The sequence below is a fragment of the Salmo salar genome, chromosome ssa20, assembly GCF_905237065.1.
Source record: "Salmo salar chromosome ssa20, Ssal_v3.1, whole genome shotgun sequence".
Classification (NCBI taxonomy): Eukaryota; Metazoa; Chordata; class Actinopteri; order Salmoniformes; family Salmonidae; genus Salmo; species Salmo salar.
The window spans coordinates 73427999-73453566 of NC_059461.1; the positions used below are offsets into that span (position 1 = coordinate 73427999).

At 43.3% G+C, this 25568-nt stretch overlaps 1 protein-coding gene across 13 annotated transcripts in view; it reads right to left on the reverse strand.

The window, feature by feature from the left end:
• Positions 1-25568, reverse strand: part of LOC106576473 (eukaryotic translation initiation factor 4 gamma 1) — a 75310-nt gene that overhangs the window by 28987 nt on the left and 20755 nt on the right. For 6 of the 13 annotated variants that reach the window (XM_045703921.1, XM_045703922.1, XM_045703929.1 and 3 more), the window contains 3 exons: positions 7611-7750; positions 301-417; positions 38-116 (listed from right to left, as the gene is read on the reverse strand). In XM_045703921.1, coding sequence (XP_045559877.1) covers positions 38-116; positions 301-417; positions 7611-7750 — 336 coding nt within the window. Of the gene's footprint in view, positions 1-37; positions 117-300; positions 418-1129; positions 1535-7610; positions 7751-14712; positions 14750-25568 lie in introns of those variants that run through there. The other 7 variants (XM_045703925.1, XM_045703923.1, XM_045703930.1 and 4 more) reach the window with 6 other exon arrangements.

Sequence of the window (25568 nt, forward strand, 5' to 3'; positions counted from 1 at the left end):
CGTCCTTCAAGATGACCTGACCCCTCGGCCAACTCACCTGGTCTGAACACGACAGGTGTCACGTTCTCCCCGTCGGCCTGGGCAACGGCTGGACCCTCTGATCCAGATATAGACGACTAAGGGACAGAATACAACACACAGATATTAGGTAACTGGAGTGGACACAACCATGACAGCCTTATGAAAACCTTGTGACAGGTTAGATACAATGCCCAATATGAAAACAAAATGTCTGCACATCCAATAACAGGATGGTATGGTAACGGGATGATGGTTGGTGACGAGGGTATGGTAGCTCACCTCTGAAGAGTCGTCGCTCACCTGTGGGGGTGTGGGGGTGGAGCCACTGCGGGTGCCCCCTGACATAATCTCCTCAGTGATGTCTTTACCACCCTGGTTAGGGTCTCGTATTATGATCTATAGAGAGGACACAAGACAACAGTGAGGGATACAAGAAGAAACATTTAGAGAGATTTAGAGAATGCAGGAGAGCCTTCGAGAAAAACTTGTTACTCGCTCGTTTCATTCCCTTTCTAAAGGAGGGAGAGCAAAAAAGAGAGAACGAACGACAGTAAAGGAGAGAGGGAGGGTGAGGAGAAAGCTGAAGAGAATTGCTGTCACAACTTAACTGCTTCCTATGACGCTAGGCCCTGTTTCCAACTCTGCCAAGTCTTCTGTGTTGTACTGTAGGGCTGTGGCCTAGCAGCGTCTTCTCAATCAGCAGAGCCACATTTCTCACACTCACACAAGAAACACCAGCCCCACAAAGCTATGCAGCCTGACAAACACAGATTTGTAGACAGATTGCTGCCTTGTTTTAGCTAATTCTTCCCCAACAAAATATGACTACGGACATACTCAAATTTAGTCAAATAAATTCCAGTGCAAGCCAGACATTTTTCAACTATACCTAGAAAATCAGCCAGATTTACTGTTATTGAAAAGCACACAGTCCAATACACCTTCAAACTTCTGAAAAACGGATTACTCACTTACAAGGTGTGCCCTTACACAGAGCCACATGTTTTCTATCACAAACTCTCCTCGCTCTCTTTCTGTCTGTCACACACTAAGAGTTGTCAGCAACAGGCTTGAGCCAGCACATTCCCCCGCTGGTAGAGTCATTTACCTGACGCGGACAGGCTCCAGAGCCCTTAGTAGGCCTCTCTCATCCTGGGGCCGGAGTTGAGCTCTCGGCCTGCAGGCCTCTCCCAGCAAGTAGGCTGCTTTTGCAACCGTGGTTGGGAAAACGCACGTAGCCTACTCCCTCAACAACTCGCAGAGCCAGCAGGGCAGAGCCTCGTTCCCAGCTCTCACACACACGTAGAGGGAGAGACAAAAGACAAAAATGGAGCGAGCGAGAGAGAAGCCAGAGTGACTGGCCTTGTGGAGCTGCAGCACTGGAATGCAAGCACCCCCGCCCACTGAGCACCGAACTACAGACAGCCAAAGGGGGCCAAATAGAGGGGGAAAGAGGGAGGAGTAACTCCAGAAAAAAAGGAGAGGAGAAAAACACTATTCAAAACTTTAACAAATGAGCTCTGGCTAGTGTAACCCCCCCCCCTTATCTCTCTCTCAGCTGCTCTTCTGTCATTCTGTACTCACGCACTACAAAACATTTCAGCCTCTTCCTGGGGGAAAGAGGGGGTATGCCACAGAAGCAGCAGCAGAGAGGGCGCGAGAGAGAAGGGGAGGAGATAGGTCAGCCATTGTGCTTCTGGCTCAGAGGGGGAGGAGCCCGGCAGCCACGTGGAGCTGAGCTATGTGCTGACATGTCCTTAAACCCCCCCTGGTCTACCCAGAGAGAGAGATTCATAAAGAGAGCAGTGAAGAGGAAAAAAAACAGGCCAATGCCCTGCTTGAAGGCAGTGGGGGAAAAAGGAAAACATTTAGAAAATGACCTCACAGTTACAAGACAGCTACGACTAAACAGTCTGCTTAGCTTTGCTGAAAAACAACAGCTTTACACTTCATACTCTTTTGCCAGCATGCTGGCAGACATTTTTGAAATCATATAGAAAGACAACGTGATGCTCAGACACAGACTGTCTGAATCACGACTGACTCACTGTGTGCTGCTGCAGCACTTTCTCCCCTGCCACCCGTCTACCATCCTCCTATTAATTAATTACATTTTACATTTCACCTTTATTTAACCAGGTAGGCCAGTTGAGAACAAGTTCTCATTTACAACTGCGACCTGGCCAAGATAAAGCAAAGCAGTGCAACAAAAGCAACACAGACTTACACATAAACAAACGTACAGTCAATAACACAATAGAAAAATCTATGTACAGTGTGTGCAAATGTAGAAGAGTAGGGAGGTAAGGCAATAAATAGGCCATAGAGGCAAAATAATTACAATTTAGCATTAACACTGGAGTGATAGATGTGCAGATGATGATGTGCAAGTAGAGATACTGGGGTGCAAAAGAGCAAGAGGGTAAGTAATAATATGGGGATGAGGTAGCTAGGTGTGCTATTTACAGATGGGCTGTGTACAGGTACAGTGATCGGTATGCTGCTCTGACAACTGATGCTTAAAGTTAGAGGGAGATAAGACTCCAGCTTAAGAGATTTTTGCAATTCGCTCCAGTCATTGGTAGCAGAGAACTGGAAGGAAAGGTGGCCAAAGAGGTGTTGGCTTTGGGGATGACCAGTGGAATATGCTGCTGGAGTGCGTGCTACGGGTGGGTGTTGCTATGGTGACCAGTGAGCTGAGATAAGGCGGGGCTTTACCTAGCAAAGACTTATAGATGACCTGGAGCCAGTGGGTTTGGGGACAAATATGTAGTGAGGGCCAGCCAACGAGAGCACACAGGTCGTAGTGGTGGGTAGTATATGGGGCTTTGGTGACAAAACGGATGGTACTGTGATAGACTGCATCCAATTTGCTGAGTAGAGTGTTGGAGGTTATTTTGTAAATGACATCGCCGAAGTCAAGAATCGGCAGGATAGTCAGTTTTACAGGGGTATGTTTGGCAGCATGAGTGAAGGAGGCCTTGTTGCCGATTCTAGATTTAATTTAGGATTTTACAGTCTAACCAGACACCTAGGTATTTGTAGTTGTCCACAGATTCTAAGTCAGAACCGTCCAGAGTAGTGATGCTAGTCGGGCGGGAGGGTGCGGGCAGCAATCGGTTCAAGAGCATGCACTTAGTTTTACTAGCATTTAAAAGCAGTTGGAGGCCACGGAAGGAGTGTTGAATGGCATTGAAGCTCATTTGGAGGTTTGTTAGCACAGTGTCCAAAGAAGGGCCAGATGTTCCAAATACAGTCGTGAAGAGGGCACGACAAAGCCTATTCCCCCTCAGGAAACTAAAAAGATTTGGCATGGGTCCTGAGATCCTGAAAAGGTTCTACAGCTGCAACATCGAGAGCATCCTGACTGGTTGCATCACTGCCTGGTACGGCAATTGCTCGGCCTCCGACCGCAAGGCACTACAGAGGGTAGTGTGTACGGCCCAGTACATCACTGGGGCTAAGCTTCCTGCCATCCAGGACCTCTACACCAGGCGGTGTCAGAGGAAGGCCCTAAAAATGGTCAAAGACCCCAGTCATAGACTGTTCTCTCTACTACCGCATGGCAAGCGGTACCGGAGTGCCAAGTCTAGGACAAAAAGGCTTCTCAACAGTTTTTACCCCCAAGCCATAAGACTCCTGAACCAGGTAATCAAATGGCTACCCGGACTATTTGCATTGTGTGCCCCCCCAACCTCTCTTTTACACTGCTGCTACTCTCTGTTTACCATATAAGCATAGTCACTTTAACTATACAATCATGTACATACTATCTCAATTGGCCCGACCAACCAGTGCTCCCGCACATTGCCTAACCGGGCTATATGCGTTGTGTCCCACCACCCGCCAACCCCTCTTTATGCTACTGCTACTCTCTGTTCATCATATATGCATAGTCACTTTAACCATATGTACATGTACATACTACCTCAAATCAGCCTGACTAACCGGTGTCTGTATGAAGCCTCGCTACTGTATTAGAGGTCGACTGATTATGATTTTTCAACGCCGATACTGATTATTGGAGGACCAAAAAAAGCTGATTAATCGTAATAATGACAATTACAACAATACTGAATGAACACTTATTTTAACTTAATATAATACATCAATAAAATCTATTTAGCCTCAAATAAATAATGAAACATGTTCAATTTGGTTTAAATAATGCAAAAACAAAGTGTTGGAGAAGAAAGTTAAAGTGCAATATGTGCCATGTAAGAAAGCTAACGTTTAAGTGTCTTGCTTTTAACATGAGTCTTCAATATTCCCAGGTAAGAAGTTTTAGGTTGTAGTTATTATAGGACTATTTCTCTCTATACGATTTGTATTTCATATACCTTTGACTATTGGATGTTCTTATAGGCACTTTAGTATTGCCAGTGTAACAGTATAGCTTCCGTCCCTCTCCTCGCTACTACCTGGGCTCTTACCAGGAACACATCGACAACAGCCACCCTCGAAGCAGCGTTACCCATGCAGAGCAAGGGGAAAAACTACTCCAAGTCTCAGAGCAAGTGACGTTTGAAACGCTATTAGCGCGCACCCGTTAACTAGCTAGCCATTTCACATCGGTTACACCAGCCTAATCTTGGGAGTTGACAGGCTTGAAGTCATACATAGCGCAATGCATTGCGAAAGCTGCTGGCAAAACGCACGAAAGTGCTGTTTGAATGAATGCTTACGAGCCTGCTGGTGCCTACCACTGCTCAGTCAGACTGTTCTATCAAATCATAGACTTAATATAATAAACACACAGAAATACGAGCCTTAGGTCATTAATATGGTCGAATCCAGAAACTATCATCTCGAAAACAAAACGTTTTTTTTTTCTTTCAGTGAAATACGTAACCGTTCCATATTTTATCTAACGGGTGGCATCCCTAAGTCTAAATACTCCTGTTACATTGCACAACCTTCAATGGTATGTCATAATTTCCTAAAATTCCGGCAAATTAGTTCGCAACGAGCCAGGCAATGAACGGAAAAGCAGTGACACAATTTCATGTTAGCAGGCAATATTAACTAAATATGCAGGTTTACAAATATATACTTGTGTATTGATTTTAAAGAAATGCATTGATGTTTATGGTTAGGTACATTGGTGCAAAGACCGTGCTTTTTTTCGCAAATGCGCTTGTTAAATCATCACCCGTTTGTCGAAGTAGGCTGTGATTCGATGACAAATTAACAGGCACCGCATCGATTATATGCAACGCAGGACACGTTAGATAAACTAGTAATATCATCAACCATGTGTAGTTAACTAGTGATTATGTTAAGATTGATAGTTTTTTATAAGATAAGTTTAATGCTAGCTAGCAACTTACCTTGGCTTCTTGCTGCCCTTGCGTAACAGGTAGTCAGCCTGCCATGCAGGCTCCTCGTGGAGTGCAATGTAAGGCAGGTGGTTAGAGCGTTGGACTAGTAACCAGAAGGTTGCAAAAACAAATCCCGAATCCCCCCTGAACAAGGCAGCTAACCCCCGTTCCTAGGCCATCATTGAAAATAAGAATGTGTTTTTAATCTGACTTGCCTAGTTAAATAAAGGTGTAAAAACATTTAAATCGGCGGCCAAAAATACCGATTACCGATTGTTATGAAAACTTGAAATCGGCCCTAATTAATCGGCCATTCCGATTAATCGGTCTACCTCTATACTGTATATAGCATCGCTACTGTTTTTCCACTGTCTTTTCACTGCTGTTTTTATTTCTTTACTTACCTATTGTTCACCTAATACCTTTTTTGCACTGTTGGTTAGAGCCTGTAAGTTAGCATTTCACTGTAAGGTACACCTGTTGTATTCGGCGCACGTGACATAAACTTTGATTTGATGTATACAGAATGATGTCGTCTGCGTAGAGGTGGATCAGAGAATCACCGGCAGCAAGAGTGACATCATTGATATATACAGAGAAAAGAGTCGGCCCGAGAATTGAACCCTGTGGTTGGTGATCTGTTAACTTGGCTTTCGAAGACCTTAGAAAGACTGGGTAGGATAGATATAGGTCTGTAACAGTTTGGGTCTAGAGTGTCTCCCCCTTTGAAGATGGGGATGACCGCGGCAGCTTTCCAATCTTTGGGGATCTCATACGATACGAAGAGGGGTTGAATATGCTAGTAATAGGGGCTGAAAAAATTGCGGCGGATAATTTAGAAAGAGGGTCCAGATTGTCTAGCCCAGCTGATTTGTAGGATCCAGATTTTGCAGCTCTTTCAGAACATCAGCTGGGGGGGGGGGTCTTGGGCAAGTTGCTGCAGGGGGTGCTGAGATGTTGGCCGTGGTAGCCAGGTGGAAAGCATGACCAGCCGTAGCAAAATGCTTATTGAAACTATCAATTATCATACACTTATCGGTGGTGACAGTGTATCCTATCCTCAGTGCAGTGGGCAGCTAGGAGGAGGTGCTCTTATTCTCCATGGCCTTTACAGTGTCCCAAAATTTTGGGGAATTAGTGCTACAGGATGCAAATGTCTGTTTTAAAAAGCTAGCCTTAGCTTTCCTAACTGACTGAGTATATTGGTTCCTGACTTCCCTGAAAAGTTACATATTGCGGGGGCTATTCGATGCTAATGCAGAACGCCACAGGATGTTTTAGTGCTGGTCAAGGGCAGTCAAGTCTGGGGTGAACCAAGGGCTATATCTGTTCTGAGTTCAAAATTTTTTGAACGGGCATGCTTATTTAAGATGGTGAGGAAAGCACTTTTGAAGAGCAACCAGGCATTCTCTACTGATGGGATGAGGTCAATATCCTTCCAGGATACCCGGGCCAGGTCGATTAGAAAGGCCTGCTCACTGAAGTGTTTTAGGGAGCGTTTGACAGCGATGGGGGTGGTCGTTTTGACTGCAGACCCATTACGCACGCAGGCAATGAGGCAGTGATCGCTGAGATCCTGGTTGAAGACAGCAGAGGTGTATTTAGAGGGCAAGTTGGTCAGGATGATATCTAAGAGGGCGCAACACTACCCCACAGCACAGTGTTTTTCACACAAGTCCTCTCGTTACCATGGCAACGTGTCATGTCACAAGCTGGCCAGACAGGAAGACACAGTAGACTAGTTTTGTAGACCAAAACTGCACTGTGCACCTTCACAGTGGATGATGGAGAAAGGAATCAGTGTTGAATACACCTTGCTGACAAACTATACTTTTTATTTTATTTTTATATTCACACGCTTTATTAGCACAGTCCTTATCTTCCTTTAAAACATGAGAATCACTGAAGTATTCAAGCCCTGCTCTGCATGAGGGGAAACATTGAGTGTATAACATCAGACCCGTAATGTTTCTTGGTGGGTGTTTCCAGTTGTGTTACTTATCCATTCTGGGATCAGGATACCTGATTGTCTACCTGATTGTCTGATCTAGGAGAGGTGCTACGTGGGCTGGCCTGCGGTCCAGCAATCAGTGCCGCTGGCCCTATGGGTTCCAATCCAACTCACTGACCTTGTGCTCCTCCTATCTCTCCTGTCTTTTCTCTACTATCCTATCTGCTAAATAAAACCACAAAATGAAACAGTAGAGGTAGGGTGATGAGTTTAACTGTGTGTGGTGTATAACAGTAGAGGTGGGACGATGAGTTTACCTGTACCTGTTTGCGCTCCCTTTTGGGGTGGATCTGTTGCTGTGGATGTGGTTGCTGCTGCTGGGGGGGAGGGTTCATGATGACCGGAGCAGCTGGCACTGAGGACGTGTACTGCTGTTGGGCCGGGTAGTATGCCCCTGCTGTGGACAAGACAGAGAGAGAGTTGTCCCACAAACTTTAAATTAGCACACAAGTAGTTATGAATGTCAGCACTTTTGGAAATCACCAGCAAAACGCCAAAGTTTGGTGTCAAGCATATGTGTTGTGAGAACAGCTGCAGTACTAACCACTATGAGAAGCACTTAAAAACATTCTCCGTACTAATTCACCAGCATCGGCAGATTGTCGGAGTCATTTCACAATTAAAAGGAAACGTCACAATTTTTCTACTTTATATTCATCATCTCCAGCAGCACCCCAACATCAACATATGAGAAAATGTAATGTTTCTTTGTTTTGTAGTAAAAAGATAGCGGAAGATAAGCGTTTCCAATGACGACATGGGTGTGCTTCGTGTGATTTTTACCAATTGTGAATAGGCATTGGAAACACTTATCTTCCGCTATATTTTTTACTACAAAACAGGAAAGCACCATCTTCACATACAGTGCCGTGAAAAAGTACTTGTCCCATTTCTAATTTACTCTACTTTTTAAAATGTATGATATGGAATGTTATCAGATCTTCAACCAAAACCTAATATTAGATAAAAGGGCACCTGAGTGAACAAACAATTACATACTTATTACATTTATTTCATGTACAAAGTTACGCAACACCCAATGCCCCTGAGTGAAAAAGTAATTGCCCCCTTACACCCAATAACTGGTGGTGCCACCTTTAGTTGCAATGACGGCAACCAAATGCCTGCTGTAGTTGTTGATTTGTCTCTCACATTGCTGTGGAGGAATTTTGGCCCACTCTTGCATGCAGACCTGCATTAACTCTGCGATATTTGGGAGTTTTCAAGCATGAACTGCTCGTTTCAAGTCCTGCCACAACATCTCAATAGGGATTAGGTCTGGACTAGGCCATTCGAAAACTTCTAATTTGTTGCTTTTTAGCCATTTTCATTTAGGCTTTATTGTTTGTTTCGATCATTGTCTTGCTGCATGACCCAGGTGCACTTCAGATCACAGACGGAGCGCCTGACATTCTCCTATAGAATTCTCTGACACACAGGAATTCATGGTTCCTTCTACTTAGGAAAGTCGTCCAGATCCTGTGGCAGCAAAGCATTCCTAAATTGTCACACGATTGTGGAATGCAGTGCTTGGTTCTCACCAGGTATTAATGGGACCCATTTCATCCAAAAAGTTATTATTTTAAAACACCTGTTCATAGAACATTCTTCCAAGAGTCTTCACGATCATCCAGGTGCTTTTTTGGCAAACTTGAGTCACCTTTTTGGACGACATGGGTCCCATTACGCCTGGCGAAAACCAAACGCTGCTTTGAATACAATGTCTTCGGAAAGTATTCAGATCCCTTGACTTTTTCCACATTTTGTTACGTTACAGCCTTATTCTAAAATGGATTAAATAAAACATTTACACACAATGCCCCATGATGACAAAGCAAAAACAGGTTTTTAGAAATGTTTGCAAAGTTAAAAATAAAACCTAAATAACTGATTTACATAAGTATTCAGACCCTTTGCTATTAGACTCGAAATTGAGCTCAGGTGCATCCTGTTTCCATTGATCACCCTTGACATGTTTCTACAACTTGATTGGAGTCCACCTGTGGAAAATTTAATTGATTGGACATGATTTGGAAAGGCTCACACCTGTCTATATAAGGTCCCACAGTTGACAGTGCATGTCAGAGCAAAAACCAAGCCATGAGGTCAAAGGAATTGTCCGTAGAGCACTGAGACAGGATTGTGTCGAGACACATTTGGGGAAGGCTACCAAAACATTTCTGCAGCATTGAAGGTCCTGAAGAACACAGTGGCCTCCATCGTTCTTAAATGGAGAAGTTTGGAACCACCAAGACTCTTCCTAGAGCTGTCCGCCCGGCCTAACTGAGCAATTAGGGGAGAAGGGCCTTGGTCAGGGAGGTGACCAAGAACCCGATGGTCACTCTGACAGAGCTCCAGAGTTCCTCTGTGGAGATGGGAGAACATTCCAGAAGTACAACCATCTCTGCAGCACTCCACCAAATCAGGCCTTTATGGTAGAGCGGACAGCCACTCCTCAGTAAAAGGCACGACAGCCCGCTTGGAGTTTGTTAAAATGAATCTAAAGACTCTCAGACCATGAGCAACAAGATTCTCTGGTCTGATGAAACCAAGATTGAACTCTTTGGCCTGAAGAGTGACCAAGTGTCACGTCTGGAGGTAACCTGGCATCATCCCTACGGTGAAGCATGGTGGTGGCAGCATCATGCTGTGGGGATGTTTTTCAGTGGTAGAGACTGGGAGACTAGTCAGGATTGAGGGAAAGATGATCAGAGTAAAGTACAGACAGATCCTTGATGAAAACCTGCTCCAGAGCGCTCAGGACCTCAGACTGGGACGAAGGTTCACCTTCCAACAGGACAACGACCCTAAGCACACAGCCAAGACAACACAGGAGTGGCTTCAGGACAAGACTCTGAATGTCCTTGAGTGGCCCAGCCAGTGCCCGGACTTGAACCCGAACGAACATCTCTGGAGAGACCTGAAAAAAGCTGTGCAGCGATGCTCCCCATCCAACCAGACAGAGCTTGAGAGGATCTGCAGAGAAGAATGGGAGAAAGTCCCCAAACACAGGTGTGCCAAGTTTGTAGCGTCATACCCAAAAAGATTATATGCTGTTATCGCTGCCAAAGGTGCTTCAACAAAGTCCTGAGTAAAGGGTCTGAATACTAATGTAAAATGCGATTTCTAAAAAACTGTTTTTGCTTTGTCATCGTAGGGTATTGTGTGTAGATGGATGAGGGGGGAAAAACTATGTAATCCATTTTAGAGTAAGGCTGTAACATAAAGTCAAGTGGTCTGAATACTTTCCGAAGGCACTGTAGATGTTATTTTATATTCTCAAACTAACAGCAGAGCCTATATGATGTCCTTCCATACAGGCATGACATGCTGGAGTGATGCTTCTATGCAAATGTTGTTGATCAGTAGGCTAATATACAGTGCCTTCAGAAAGTATTCACACCTTTTAACTTTTTCCACATTTTGTTGTGTTACACCCTCAATTTACAATGGATTAAATTTAGATATTTTTTACACTGGCCTAAACACAATACCCCATGTTAGTGGAATTTAGCTTTTAATTAATATTTTTTTACAAATTAATAAAAAATGTAAAGCTGATATGGCTTGAATCAATAAGTAGTCAGGCTCCCGAGTGGCGCAGCAGTCTAAGGCACTGCATCTCAGTGCAAGAGGTGTCCTACAGTCTCTGGTTCGAATCCAGGCTGTATCACATCCGGCCGTGATTGGGAGTCCCATATGGCGGCGCACAATTGGCCCAGCATCGTCCGGGTTTGGCCAACATTGTAAATAAGAATTTATTGTTAACTGACTTGCCTAGTTATATATATATATATATATATATATATATATATATATATATATATATATATATTTTTTATGTATTCAACCCCTTTGTTATGGCAAGCCTAAATAAGTTCAGAAGTAAACGTTTGCTTAACAAGTCGCAAAATAAAGTTGCATGGACTCACTCCCATTTGCAATAGTGTTTAACATGACTACCTCATCTCTACACCCATCAGATAGAGATAATTGTACGGTCCCTCAGTCGAGCAGTAAATTTCAAACACAGATTCAACCACAAAGAAGGACACCTATTAGTAGATGGATAAAAATGAAAATATGATACATTGAACATCCTTTTGAGCATGTTGAAGTTATTAATCACACTTTGGATGGTGTATCAATACACCCAGTCACTACAAAGATACAGGCGTCCTTCCTACCTCAGTAGCTGGAGAGGAAGGAAACCGCTCAGGGATTTCACCAGGAGGCCAATGGTGACATTAAAACAGTTACAGAGTTTAATGGCTGTGACAGAAAACTGAGGATGGATCAACATTGTAGTTACTCCACAATACTATCTTAATTGACAAAAAAGTGAAAAGGAACACCTCTAGAGAAAAAAATATTCCAAAAACATGCATCCTGTTTGCAACAAGGTTAATACTGCAAAAAATGTGGCAAAGCAATCAACTTTTTGTCCTGAACAAAGTGTTATGTTTGGGGCAAATCCAATACAACACATTACTGAGAACCACTCTCCATATTTTCAAGCATAATAGTGGCTGCATCATGTTATGGGTATGCTTGTAATCAGGAGTTTTTCAGGATAAAAAGGGCACAGAATAGAGCTAAGCAAAGGCACATTTCTAGAGGAAAACCTCTTTCAATCTGCTTTCCACCAGACACTGGGAGATGAATTCACCTTTCAGGACAATAACCAAAAACACAAGGCCAAATCTACACTGGAGAAGACAGTGAATGTTCCCGAGTGGCTGAGTTACACTTTTGACTTAAATATATGGCAAGACCTAAAAATGATTGTCTTGCAATGATCAACAACCAAATTGACAGAGCTTGAAGAACTTAGAAAATAATGACCAAATGTTGCACAATTCAGGTGTGGAAAGCTCTTACAAACTTATCCAGAAAGACTCACAGCTGTAATCGCTGCCAAAGGTGCTTCTACAAAGTATTGACGAATACTTACGTCAATTAGATATTTCAGTATTTTAATTTTCAATAAATTACCCAAAATTTCTAAAAACAAGTTTTCACTTTGTCATTATGGGGTATTGTGTGTAGATGGGTGAGAAAAATCTATTTTGAATTCAGGCTGTAACAAAATGTGGAATAAGTCAAAGGGTATGAATACTTTCTGAAGGCACCGTAAGTCCCAAGTGGAAGGCAAACAGATTATGGTGCTACAGATGACAGACTCCACTGATCAGCCAAAACAATAACTCAATGCATGCACACACTTGAATATGCATTCACCTGCATCTGGAGTAGGCCTATGACACCTTCAGTTACCCAGTTTATCAAGAGATTTGCCATTCACATACAATTATTACCATTATGTTATGTAGTTAGATTGGTAAAAACTAAGTCAAATGTAAGGCAGCAGCTACTCTTCCTGGGGTCCAGCAAAATTAAAGCAGTTTATACATTTTTAAAAACATTACAATACATTCACAGATTTCACAACACACTGTGTGCCCTCAGGCCCTTACTCCACCACTACCACATATCTACAGTACAAAATCCATGTCTAAGTGTGTGTACAGCACGTTATCGTGTGTGTATGCGCCTATGTTTGTGTTGCTTCAGTCCCCACTGTTCCATAAGGTGTAATGTTACCTGTTTTTTAAATCTAATTTTACTGCTTGCATCAGTTACTTGATGTGTAATAGAGTTCCATGTAGTCATGGCTCTATGTAGTACTGTGCGCCTTCCATAGTCCATTCTGGACTTGGGGACTGTGAAGAGACCTCGTGGGGTATGCATGGGTGTCCAAGCTGTGTGCCAGACAGCTCGGTGCATTGAACATGTCAATACTTTTCCTAAATACAAATAGTGATGAAGTCAATCTCTCCTCCACTTTGAACCAGGAGAGACTGATGTGCATATTATTAATATTAGCTCTCTGTGTACATCCAAAGGCCAGCCGTGCTGCCCTGTTCCGAGCCAATTGCAATTTTCCAAAGTCCCTCTTTGTGGTACCTGACAACACGACTGAACAGTAGTCCAGGTGCGACAAAACTAGGGCCTGTAGGACCTGCCTTGTTGATAGTGCTGTTAAGAAGGTAGAGTAGCGCTTTATTATGGACAGACTTCTCCCCATCTTAGCTTCTGTTGTATCAATATGTTTTGACCATGACAGTTTACAATCCAGGGTTACTCCAAGCAGTTTAGTCACCTCAACTGGCTCAAAGTCCACATTTATTATTATTCCTTTCCACCAACTCTGAAACTAACTGCAGCTTTTTGTTAAGTGTCGCAGTCATTTCAGTCGCTGTAGTAGCTGACGTATAGTGTTGAGCCATCTGCATACATAGACACACTGGCTTTACTCAAAGCCAGTGGCATGTCGTTAGTAAAGATTGAAAAATTAAGGGGTCTAGACAGCTGCCCTGGGGAATTCCTGATTCTACCTGGATTATGTAGGAGAGGCTTCCATTAAAGAACACCCTCTCTGTGTTCTGTTAGACCGGTAACGCTTTATCCTTCATTATAGCAGGGGGCGTAAAGAGTTACAACGTTTTTCCAGCAGCAGACTTTGATCGATAATGTCAAAAGCCGCACTGAAGTCTAACAAAACAGTCCACAGACAAATCTTAGGCCCTAGGCATCAAGGGTAGATTTGAGAGGAAAGTATTGGCATCAAGCAATACAGCTAAAATGCTACCAAGCCTATCAGAGAGCAATGTTTAGCCATCCAATCCCTTCAGATCTATATATTAAGTGCCTAGGGAGTATGGGCTAGGGGTTGTTCCTGGACAAGAAGCAATTAAGGTAGGCCATAGGACCATGACAGCACTCCCTCCTCGAGTTGCCTGTCCACTATCAATCCTTCCCCCATCCCTCCCCAGTCTTTTCCACATTCACACAGAGATCACAAATTCCAACACGCCATCTTCAGAAATACATGACTCCTTCATAATTCATTAGTCTTACCTGGTCTTTCCAGACCTGGCTTTCCTAGTTCATTCCAGACCTGAACTTCCAAGGCCGTCAGCTACAGTATAAACCAGTCTCCTCCCACTCTCTCAAACTCACTTACACACATCCCCCTCTTCTCTCACAGAAAAAAAAAACTCACTGAAGTGGCCTCTGTGAATAGCACACATTTCACTCTAACTCACAATATTGAGTCTGCATTGTTGACCGGGAAGAGCACCGACTAAATTTAGTCAAAACCCACACCGAGCACTGAGAGGGAGAACATGCACAAAAAGAGAAAGCAAAGGGAACAGGACTTTCTTGGAGAGTTCCCTTCCCAGTAAATAAGAGCTTGAAATATGAGTCACGACAAGGAGGGAATGGGGAACAGGGGGGGTGGAGAGAGAGTGGGGTTAAAGGAGACAGTGTAACCAGACCGCATCACATAGTTACCCTCAGCCTGCTGGGAGCTCATCCTAGAGGCACAGTTCCCCAATCTCAATGGCATCCTGAGAGTGTGAGAGAGAGGAGAACACAATGGGGAGAAGAGGGTATCGTCTCTGAAGTCCTCCTCCTCTCCTGTCTACAGCTGAGTTATGCCATCAACTGCTTAAGAGTCTTTTTTACTACTCTCCTCTGCCATTTTACCTCTCTCAGTTTCACACCCCTCACGCTCCCTCTTGGTCCGTCTCTCCTTCCCTATTTCTCGCTCAACTTTATCAACAAGTAGCCCAAGTCTCCCGGGGTCAGCAGTGTGGAGAAGCAGAGGAGAGAGCTGTACACCATGAGAGAGAGAGAGAGAGAGACCTCTTGTTTTTTTTTTTTTAAATGGAAGTGATCTGGGCTTCCAGCTAGGTCAGAGCCCAGGACGTAGGTGGGGGGGTTAGTAAATCACTCAACTGTAGGCTAAAAATAACCCCCTCCCACCCGTATCCCATCACCACAAAGCCTGAGAGGGTAGGAGCAAACTGTTTTTCACCTGGCCATGAGCCGTGATCATGTTGCCAGTACCACCTAATGGATGGGAGGCCTATAGCATGTATTCTATGGCTCTAAAGAATGTGCTGCTTATGCCAGTTTTCCACTGTGGTACTCAGTTGATTGCTACTCATGTCACGACTACAGCTCTGCTGTGGAAAAACATGGCAGACCCAAACCATGCCTGGTTCCACCTCCAGGAGGCTGTATTGACGACACAGAGGAAACCTACTAGTTCACCAACAGAGGGCCCAAACAAACACTTATCGTATTCACACTGAAAGATGCAAGCAGAAGCCAACTGTATTTCCCCCCAATTTTGTCACGAATTAAGTCTGGTTAAATAAAAAAAGAAAACATGTTGCTGTCTCATCAGGGCTCTAGTGTGTGTGTGTTAGAGGTCGACCGATTATGATTTTTCAACGCCGATACCGATTATTAGAGGACCAAAAAAATCCGATACCGACTAATCGGCAATTTTTATTTATTTATTTGTAATAATAATGACAATTACAACAATACTGAATGAACACTTATTTTAACTTAATATATACAATAAAATCAATTTATCCTCAAATAAATAATGAAACATGTTCAATTTGGTTTAAATAATGCAAAAACAAAGTGTTGGAGAAGAAAGTTAAAGTGCAATATGTGCCATGTAAGAAAGCTAACGTTTAAGTGTCTTGCTTTTAACATGAGTCTTCAATATTCCCAGGTAAGAAGTTTTAGGTTGAAGTTATTATAGGACTATTTCTCTCTATACGATTTGTATTTCATATACCTTTGACTATTGGATGTTCTTATAGGCACTTTAGTATTGCCAGTGTAACAGTATAGCTTCCGTCCCTCTCCTCGCTCCTACCTGGTCTCGAACCAGGAACACATCGACAACAACCACCCTCGAAGCAGCATTACCCATGCAGAGCAAGGGGAACAACCACTCCCAAGTCTCAAAGCGAGTGACGTTTGAAACACTATTAGCGCACACCCGCTAACTAGCTAGCCCATTTCACATCGGTTACACCAGCCTAATCTTGGGAGTTGACAGGCTTGAAGTCATAAACAGCGCAATGCATTGCGAAGAGCTGCTGGCAAAACGCACGAAAGTGCTGTATGAATGAATGAACTAACGAGCCTGCTGGTGCCTACCACCGCTCAGTCAGACTGCTCTATCAAATCATAGACTTAATTATAATATAATAAACACACAGAAATACGAGCCTTAGGTCATTAATATGGTCGAATCCGTAAACTATCATCTCGAAAACAAAAGTTTTTTTCTTTCAGTGAAATACGGAACCGGTCCGTATTTTATCTAACGGATGGCATCCCTAAGTCTAAATATTCCTGTTACATTGCACAACCTTCAATGGTATGTCATAATTACGTAAAACTCTGTCAAATTAGTTCGCAACGAGCCAGGCAATGAACGCAAGAGCAGTGACACAAATTCATGTTAGCAGGCAATATTAACTAAATATGCAGGTTTAAAAATACACTGCTCAAAAAAATAAAGGGAACTCTAAAATAACACTGATCTGAATGAATGAAATAATCTTATTAAATACTTTTTTATTTACATATTTGAATGTGCTGACAACAAAATCACAAAAATAAATCAATAGAAATCAAATTTATCAACCCATGGAGGTCTGGATTTGGAGTCACACTCAAAATTAAAGTGGAAAACCACACTACAGGCTGATCCAACTTTGATGTAATGTCCTTAAAACAAGTCAAAATGAGGCTCAGTAGTGTGTGTGGCGTCCACGTGCCTGTTTGACCTCCCTACAACGCCTGGGCACGCTCCTGATGAGGTGGCGGATGGTCTCCTGAGGGATCTCCTCCCAGACCTGGACTAAAGCATCCGCCAACTTCTGGACAGTCTGTGGTGCAACGTGGCGTTGGTGGATGGAGCGAGACATGATGTCCCAGATGTGCTCAATTGGATTCAGGTCTGGGGAACGGGCGGGCCAGTTCATAGCATCAATGCCTTCCTCTTGCAGGAACTGCTGACACACTCCAGCCACACGAGGTCTAGCATTGTCTTGCATTAGGAGGAACCCAGGGCCAACCGCACCAGCATATGGTCTCACAAGGGGTCTGAGGATCTCATCTCGGTACCTAATGGCAGTCAGGCTACCTCTGGCGAGCACATGGAGGGCTGTGCGGCCCCCCAAAGAAATGCCACCCCACACCATGACTGACCCACCGCCAAACCGGTCATGCTGGAGGATGTTGCAGGCAGCAGAACGTTCTCCACGGCATCTCCAGACTCTGTCACGTCTGTCACATGTGCTCAGTATGAACCTGCTTTCATCTGTGAAGAGCACAGGGCGTCAGTGGCGAATTTGCCAATCTTTGTGTTCTCTGGCAAATACCAAACGTCCTGCATGGTGTTGGGCTGTAAGCACAACCCCCACCTGTGGACGTCGGGCCCTCATACCACCCTCATGGAGTCTGTTTCTGACCGTTTGAGCAGACACATGCACATTGTTAGCTTGATGGAGGTCATTTTGCAGGGCTCTGGCAGTGCTTCTCCTGTTCCTCCTTGCACAAAGGCGGAGGTAGCGGTCCTGCTGCTGGGTTGTTGCCCTCCTACGGCCTCCTCCACGTCTCCTGATGTACTGGCCTGTCTCCTGGTAGCGCCTCCATGCTCTGGACACTAAGCTGACACACACAGCAAACCTTCTTGCCACAGCTCGCATTGATGTGCCATCCTGGATGAGCTGCACTACCTGAGCCACTTGTGTGGGTTGTAGACTCCGTCTCATGCTACCACTAGAGTGAAAGCACCGCCAGCATTCAAAAGTGACCAAAACATCAGCCAGGAAGCATAGGAACTGAGAAGTGGTCTGTGGTCACCACCTGCAGAACCACTCCTTTATTGGGGGTGTCTTGCTAATTGCCTATAATTTCCACTTGTTGTCTATTCCATTTGCACAACAGCATGTGCAATTTATTGTCAGTGTTGCTTCCTAAGTGGACAGTTTGATTTCACAGAAGTGTGATTGACTTGGAGTTACATTGTATTGTTTAAGTGTTCCCTTTATTTTTTTGAGCAGTGTATATACTTGTGTATTGATTTTAAAGAAAGGCATTGATGTTTATGGTTAGGTACATTGGTTCAATGACAGTGCTTTTTCCGCAAATGCGCTTGTTAAATCGTCACCCGTTTGTCGAAGTAGGCTGTGATTCGATGAGAAATTAACAGGCACCTCATCAATTATATGCAACGCAGGACACGTTAGATAAACTAGTAATATCATCAACCATGTGTAGTTAACAAGTGATTTGTTAAGATTGATAGTTTTTTATAAAGATAAGTTGAATGCTAGCTAGCAACTTACCTTAGCTTCTTGCTGCCCTCGCGTAACAGGTAGTCAGCCTGCCATGCAAGCTCCTCGTGGAGTGCAATGTAAGGCAGGTGGTTAGAGTGTTGGACTAGTAACCAGAAGGTTGCAAAAACGAATCCCCCCTGAACAAGGCAGTTAACCCCCGTTCCTAGGCCGTCATTGAAAATAAGAATGTGTTCTTAATCTGACTTGCCTAGTTAAATAAAGGTGTAAAAAAATATATAATCAAATTTAAAAAATAAAAAAGGAAAAATAAAAAAAATTACTAAAAAAAACACTAAAAAATACAAATCGGTGGCTAAAAAAACCAACGATTTTTATGAAAACTTGAAATCGGCCCTAATTAATCGGCCATTCCGATTAATCGGTCGACCTCTAGTGTGTGTTGCTGAAACCAAGTTCTCGTCTCCATGTCACATGACCAGTGAAGAAGAGGGTTGTGTGTCAGACTGACCTCAGGACATGTGACTTCTGGAATAAAGAGTGACACACACACACACACACACCATGACAACCTTACGACGAGTCTGATAAAGATGCCACAACCATACGACATCCTAAAAGACGAAAAAAAGACCATACACACATTTTCTAGGGTGATGATCATACCTAAAGCAGAGTGAAGCAAGTCTCAATAGCCCCACTGAAGATTTACAACTTGGGCTGTGGTCTTTACATACACTACGGCCAACTAATATACACAAAGTATGTGGAAACCCCTTCAAATTAGTGGACTCGGCTTTTTCCAGCCACACCCGTTGCTTACAGGTGTATAAAATCGAGCACACCGCCATGCGATCTCCATAGACAAACATTGGCAGTAGAATGGCCTTAATGAAGAGCTCAGTGACTTAACATGTCACCGTCATAGGATGCCACTTTCCAACAAGTCAGTTTGTCAAATTTCTACCCTGCTAGAACTGCCCCGGTCAACTGTAAGTGTTATTATTTTTACTTTTCTCAGGGAGTGGATCAGCTTTAATATCGAGGACAGATTGTTGCTTCCATCAATGTAATTGTCTACATTATTTCCAATCCCCCATATATTTTTTGGGGGTCTCCCTCTCTGGCTCTCGCCACACAAACATTCGTACACACGCAAACATTCATACATATACACAGAAACATTCGTACACAAACACATATACACAAACACTTTTTTTAGAATATACCTTTATTATTCCCCGCAAACCCAACCACCCCTCCCCCAATTGGAGTAAACTAATAAACAATAACAATCAGCTTATACATATTATACACATTTTACAGGCACAATCTATTTTACAATAGTTATATTTTGTTTGTTTTTAGTCCTTCCTCTATTTCTGATGTCCATCCAGTTTGATTTCTATTTGTAACTGTGCTATTTCACAAAATTTCTGAACCTATAAACATTTTACAAACACCGTATGTTTTACATTTTTATCTTGTTGTTATTAGTCCCACCCTCTAGCGCCATTCAACCCCTCCCATCTATCTCTTAACACCATCCATTTTGGATTTCTATTTGCCATATATTTTTCAACTGTACTGTGATGCGTCACAAGAGTACTGAACCTTTCTATTCTCATAGCTTCTACAGATTGTAAATTAAAGATAAATGTTTGCTAAAATAATGATTATATTATTGCTCGATTGACTAGGACTTTTCAAATCACCCAGTATTGCCATCTGCAGCATTTGCATAATAATTTAAATTGAATAATGTGAAGATATTCAATCCGGCGGTGTTTTGCGTGTCAATTCATAAACCATGTGCCATTGAATCGTTACATCGAAAATCTCTTCCCAACTATTTTTCCATTTATATGGCACAGCTGTTAATTTTTTGGTCCTTAAATTAAATTGGTCTATGTTTTTAATTATCACAATATTCTTTAACCATTTATGGTCTTTAATGCAGAGCCGACAGACAAGTTCCTTACTTTCCCCGCTTGTACTTGCCTCTTCCATTTTTGTGGTAATGCTGTAATTAGTTGGTTGTAATTTTGGGTAGAGCAGACATTTCCAAAAATCAATTTTTATACGATTTTTCTTGTAAAAAAAAGCGATAATATTCCGACCGGGAAACCCTGTTTTCGTTCAAAGACGAAAAAATAAAAACATGGTGTCGGCTCGTGCACGCGCCCCCGGTCTCATTGTTCTCTGATCGACCACTATCCAAATGCGCTACTGTTTTTCAGCCATGGCCTTCAAAGGCATCATTCAATGTTTTGCCGCCTTCTGAGAGCCTATGGGAGCCGTAGGAAGTGTCACGTTACAGCAGAGATCCTCAGTTTTCAATAAAGAGAGTGTAGAAGGCCAAGAAATGGTCAGAGTGCACTTCCTGTAAGGAATCTTCTCAGGTTTTTTCCTGCCATATGAGTTGTTATACTCACAGACACCATTCAAACAGTTTTAGAAACTTTAGGGTGTTTTCTATCCAAATCAAACAATTATATGCATATTCTAGTTTCTGGGCAGTAGTAATAACCAGATTAAATCGGGTACATTTTTTATCCGGCCGTGCAAATACTGCCCCCTACCCTAGAGAGGTTAAGCCCAGGAACTTTGCTTAAATTCATCAAAGAAGTTAGCTTATAACAGTGAACCTTTTTTGTGGGATACACAAGGCAATTCTAGGTCTTGTGGCATATTTTGGTTAAACTATCCCCAATTCAATGGAATTGCAACCCTCTGCATGCACAGTGCATTCTTCCATCACATGTACAGCTGATTCTCAAGATCTTGCACACTAATGAGTTGCTATTGAGCCCACACTACTATACTGTCTGAGCCAAGGACTACATGCTTTCTGGTAAATTTTGATTACAATACTGGGTGCCTACAGCAAAGTGTGTTTAAATCATTTCTAACTTGTTAACAATTTATTTTAGTTCGTTTTTGCTACCATGTGGATTTTAGCTTGCTTGAGCCTGCTAACTGAGGAGTGTTAATTCACCTGTTTCCATACATGTTTCATTTTAAAACAGTTCTTAAAAATAAGTTGTTTAATCTAACTGCTTAACTATTTATCTGTACATGGAATTGTATTTGGGTTATTTTTACTGATTTTTGTTGTGTACATTTGCAAATACTGTGCCAAGTCATATGTGAAGAATGCAACAAATATGCAGAATCATCTGGCCAAGTGCATAAAGTTCCCTCAGCGCTCACAACAAGCAACCTCTGACAAAAGTCCCTCTACTTCTATTCAAGGTGAAAATGATGAATCAGACACCTTTTTGATAGCAACAGCTCATGGTCCTCCTGGAGTCCAAAGTTTTTTAGACTCAATTGAGGAACGTTGTCAGAGAAATGCTGATGAAGGTCTTGCTCGAGCCGTGTATGCAACTGGTTCACCTCTGATGCTCACAGGCAATTGAAAGAGATTTCTTAATGTTCTTCACCCAGCATACACCCCTCCAACCAGACATGCTTTATCTACTCATTTGCTGGATGCAGAGTTCAACAGAGTTCAAGTGACGGTCAAGCAAATCATAGAGAAAGCAGACTGCATTACAATCATCTCTGATGGGTGGTCGAATGTTCATGGGCAAGGAATAATTAACTACATCATCTCCACCCCTCAACCAGTATTCTACAAGAGCACAGACACAAGGGACAACAGACACACCGGTCTCTACATTGCAGATGAGCTGAAGGCAGTCATCAATGACCTTGAACAACAGAAGGTATTTGCACTGGTGACAGACAATGCTGCAAACATGAAGGCTGCTTGGTCTAAAGTTGAGGACTCCTACCCTCACATCACACCCATTGGCTGTGCTGCTCATGCATTGAATCTGCTCCTCAAGGACATCATGGCACTGAAAACAATGGATACACTCTACAAGAGAGCCAAGGAAATGGTTAGGTATGTGATGGGTCATCAAGTTATAGCAGCAATCTACCTCACAAAGCAAAATGAGAAGGATAAGAGCACCACATTGAAGCTGCCCAGCAACACCCGTTGGGGTGGTGTCATGTTTGACAGTCTCCTGGAGGGGAAGGAGTCTCTCCAAGAAATGGCCATATCACAGTCTGCCGATATGGACAGCCCCATCAAGATGATCCTCCTGGATGATGTATTTTGGGAGAGAGTGGTAAGCAGCCTGAAACTCATGAAACCTATAGCAGTAGCCATTGCACGGATTGAGGGAGACAATGCCATCCTGTCTGATGTTCAGACTCTACTTGCAAATGTAAGAGAAGAAATCCGTACTGAAATCCGTACTGCCCTGCCCACTTCACTGTTGCTCCAAGCAGAGGAAACTGCAGTTCTGAAGCCCATACATGCCGCAGCATACATGTTGGACGCCAAGTATGCTTGCAAGAGCATCCTTTCTGGTGCAGAGATCAACAAGGCCTATAGGGTCATCACTACCGTGTCTCGCCACCTTGGCCTGGATGAGGGCAAGGTTCTTGCCAGTCTGGCAAAGTACACTTCCAAGCAAGGGCTTTGGGATGGAGATGCAATATGGCAGTCATGCCAACATCTCATCAGCCACCTGGTGTAAGGGACTTTGAAGATCTGAGGCTCTTCCCCTGTTGCTTCCATCATCCTCCAAATCCCACTAACATCAGCCGCCTCAGAGCGCCACTGGTCCTTGTTTGGGAACACACACCCCAAAGCACGCAATAGGCTGACCAATACAAGGGTTGTCAAAAATGTAGGCTTTTTGAGCCCGACAACGAGCCATCCTCAACAAGGTTGGAAAGTGACAGTGAAGATGAGGCCACAGAGTCCTATGTTCAAGAGGTGAACATTGAGGTCCAGGGGGAAGACTTGGAAGCCTGAGAGGAAGACCGCCAAAGCTTTAGCTTCTAGAATATCATTTTACAGATCTATGTTGAAAACGTTTTTGGGAGATGCGATGGATCATTGGGGATCATTCAATATCCCCTTTTATTGTTCAGTGAAATCACCACATGTAAAGAGTCAACTCACTTAATTAAAGTTCAATTCGTAACTAAATTGTTTATATTTATATTGGAAGGATTTAATCATTTGAAATTGTCTCCATATGATATGGTAAATATATCCAATGCAAAAAAAATACATTTAAATGGTATTAATATTAATTTGCATATATTCCTGTTAATTCCCACAGAAAGTTTCCACCTCTGAATATTCCCCAAAATCTGCAACCCTAGTCCAAACACACCAAGACATTCGCAAAGAGGGCACGACAACACCCTTTCCCCCTCAGAAGACTGAAAAGATTTGGTATGGGTCCCCGGATCCCCAAAAGGTTATACAGCTGCACCATCAAGAACATCCTGACTGGTTGCATCACCACCTGGTATGGCAACTGCTAAGGTTCCGACAGTAAGGCGCTACAGAGGGTAGTGTGTATGTCCCAGTACATCACTGGGGCCAAGCTTCCTGCCATCCAGGACCTATATACTAGGCGGTGGCAGAAGAAGGCCTAAAAAAAATTGTCAAAGACTCCAGCCACCCTAGACAGAGACTGTTCTCTCTGCTACCGCACGGCAAGCGGTACCGGTAAGTCTAGGTCCAAAAGGCTCCTTAACAGCTTCTACCTCCAAGCCGTAAAACGGCTGAACAATTAATCAAATGGCCACCTGGACTATTTAAATTGCCCCCCCACCCGTTTCTACACTGCAGCTTCTCGCTGTTTATTATCTATGCATAGTCACTTTACTCCTACCTACAGTTGAAGTCGGAAGTTTACATACATATTAGCCAAATACATTTAAACTGAATTGTTCACAATTGCTGACATTTAATCCAAGTAAAGATTCCCTGTATCAGGTCAGTTAGGATCACCACTTTATTTTAAGAATGTGAAATGTCAGAATAATAGAGAGAATGATTTATTCAGCTTTTATTTCTTTCATCACATTCCCAGTGGGTCAGAAGTTTACATACAGTCAATTAGTATTTGGTAGCATTGCTTTTAAATTGTTTAACTTGGGTCAAACATTTTGGGTAGCCTTCCACAAGCTTCCCACAATAAGTTGGGTGAATTTTGGCCCATTCCTCCTGACAGAGCTGGTGTAACTGAGTCAGGTTTGTAGGCCTCCTTGCTCGCACACACCTTTTCAGTTCTGCCCACAAATGTTCTACAGGATTGAGGTCAGGGCTTTGTGATGGCCAGTCCAATACCTTGAATTTGTTGTCCTTAAGCCATTTTGCCACAACTTTGGAAGTATGCTTGGGGTCATCGTTCATTTGGAAGACGCATTTGCGACCAAGCTTTAACATCCTGACTGATGTCTTGAGATGATGCTTCAATATATCCACATCATTTTCCTCCTCATGATGCCATCTATTTTGTGAAGTGCATCAGTCCCTCCTGCAGCAAAGCACCCCCACAACATGTTGCTACCACCCGTGTTTCACAGTTGGGACGGTGTTCTTCGGCTTGCAAGCCTCCCCCTTTTTCCTCCAAACATAACAATGGTCATTATGGCCAAACAGTTTCACCAGCCCAGAGGACATTTCTCCAAAAAAGTACAATCTTAGTCCCTATGTGCAGCTGCAAACAGTAGTCTGGCTTTTTTATGGCGGTTTTGGAGCAGTGGCTTCTTCCTTCCGGCGCCGACAGAGATGGCCGCTTCGCGTTCCTAGGAAACTATGCAGTATTTAGTTTGTGTTATTTCTTACATTGTTACCCCAGGAAATATTAGGTTTTATTACATACAGTCGGGAGGAACTATTGGATATAAGAGCACCGTCAACTCACCAACATTACGACTAGGAATACGACTTTCCCGAAGCGGATCCTCGGTTTGGTCCACCACCCAGGACAATGGATCAGATCCCAGCCGGCGACCCAAAACAACGGCACCGCAGAAGGGGCAGACGGAGCGGTCTTCTGGTCAGGCTCCGTAGACGGGTACATTGCGCACTGCTCCCGAGCATACTACTCGCCAATGTCCAGTCTCTTGACAACAAGCTAAACGAAATCCGAGCAAGGCTTGCCTTCCAGAGAGACCGAGATGGTAACGTTCTTTGTTTCACAG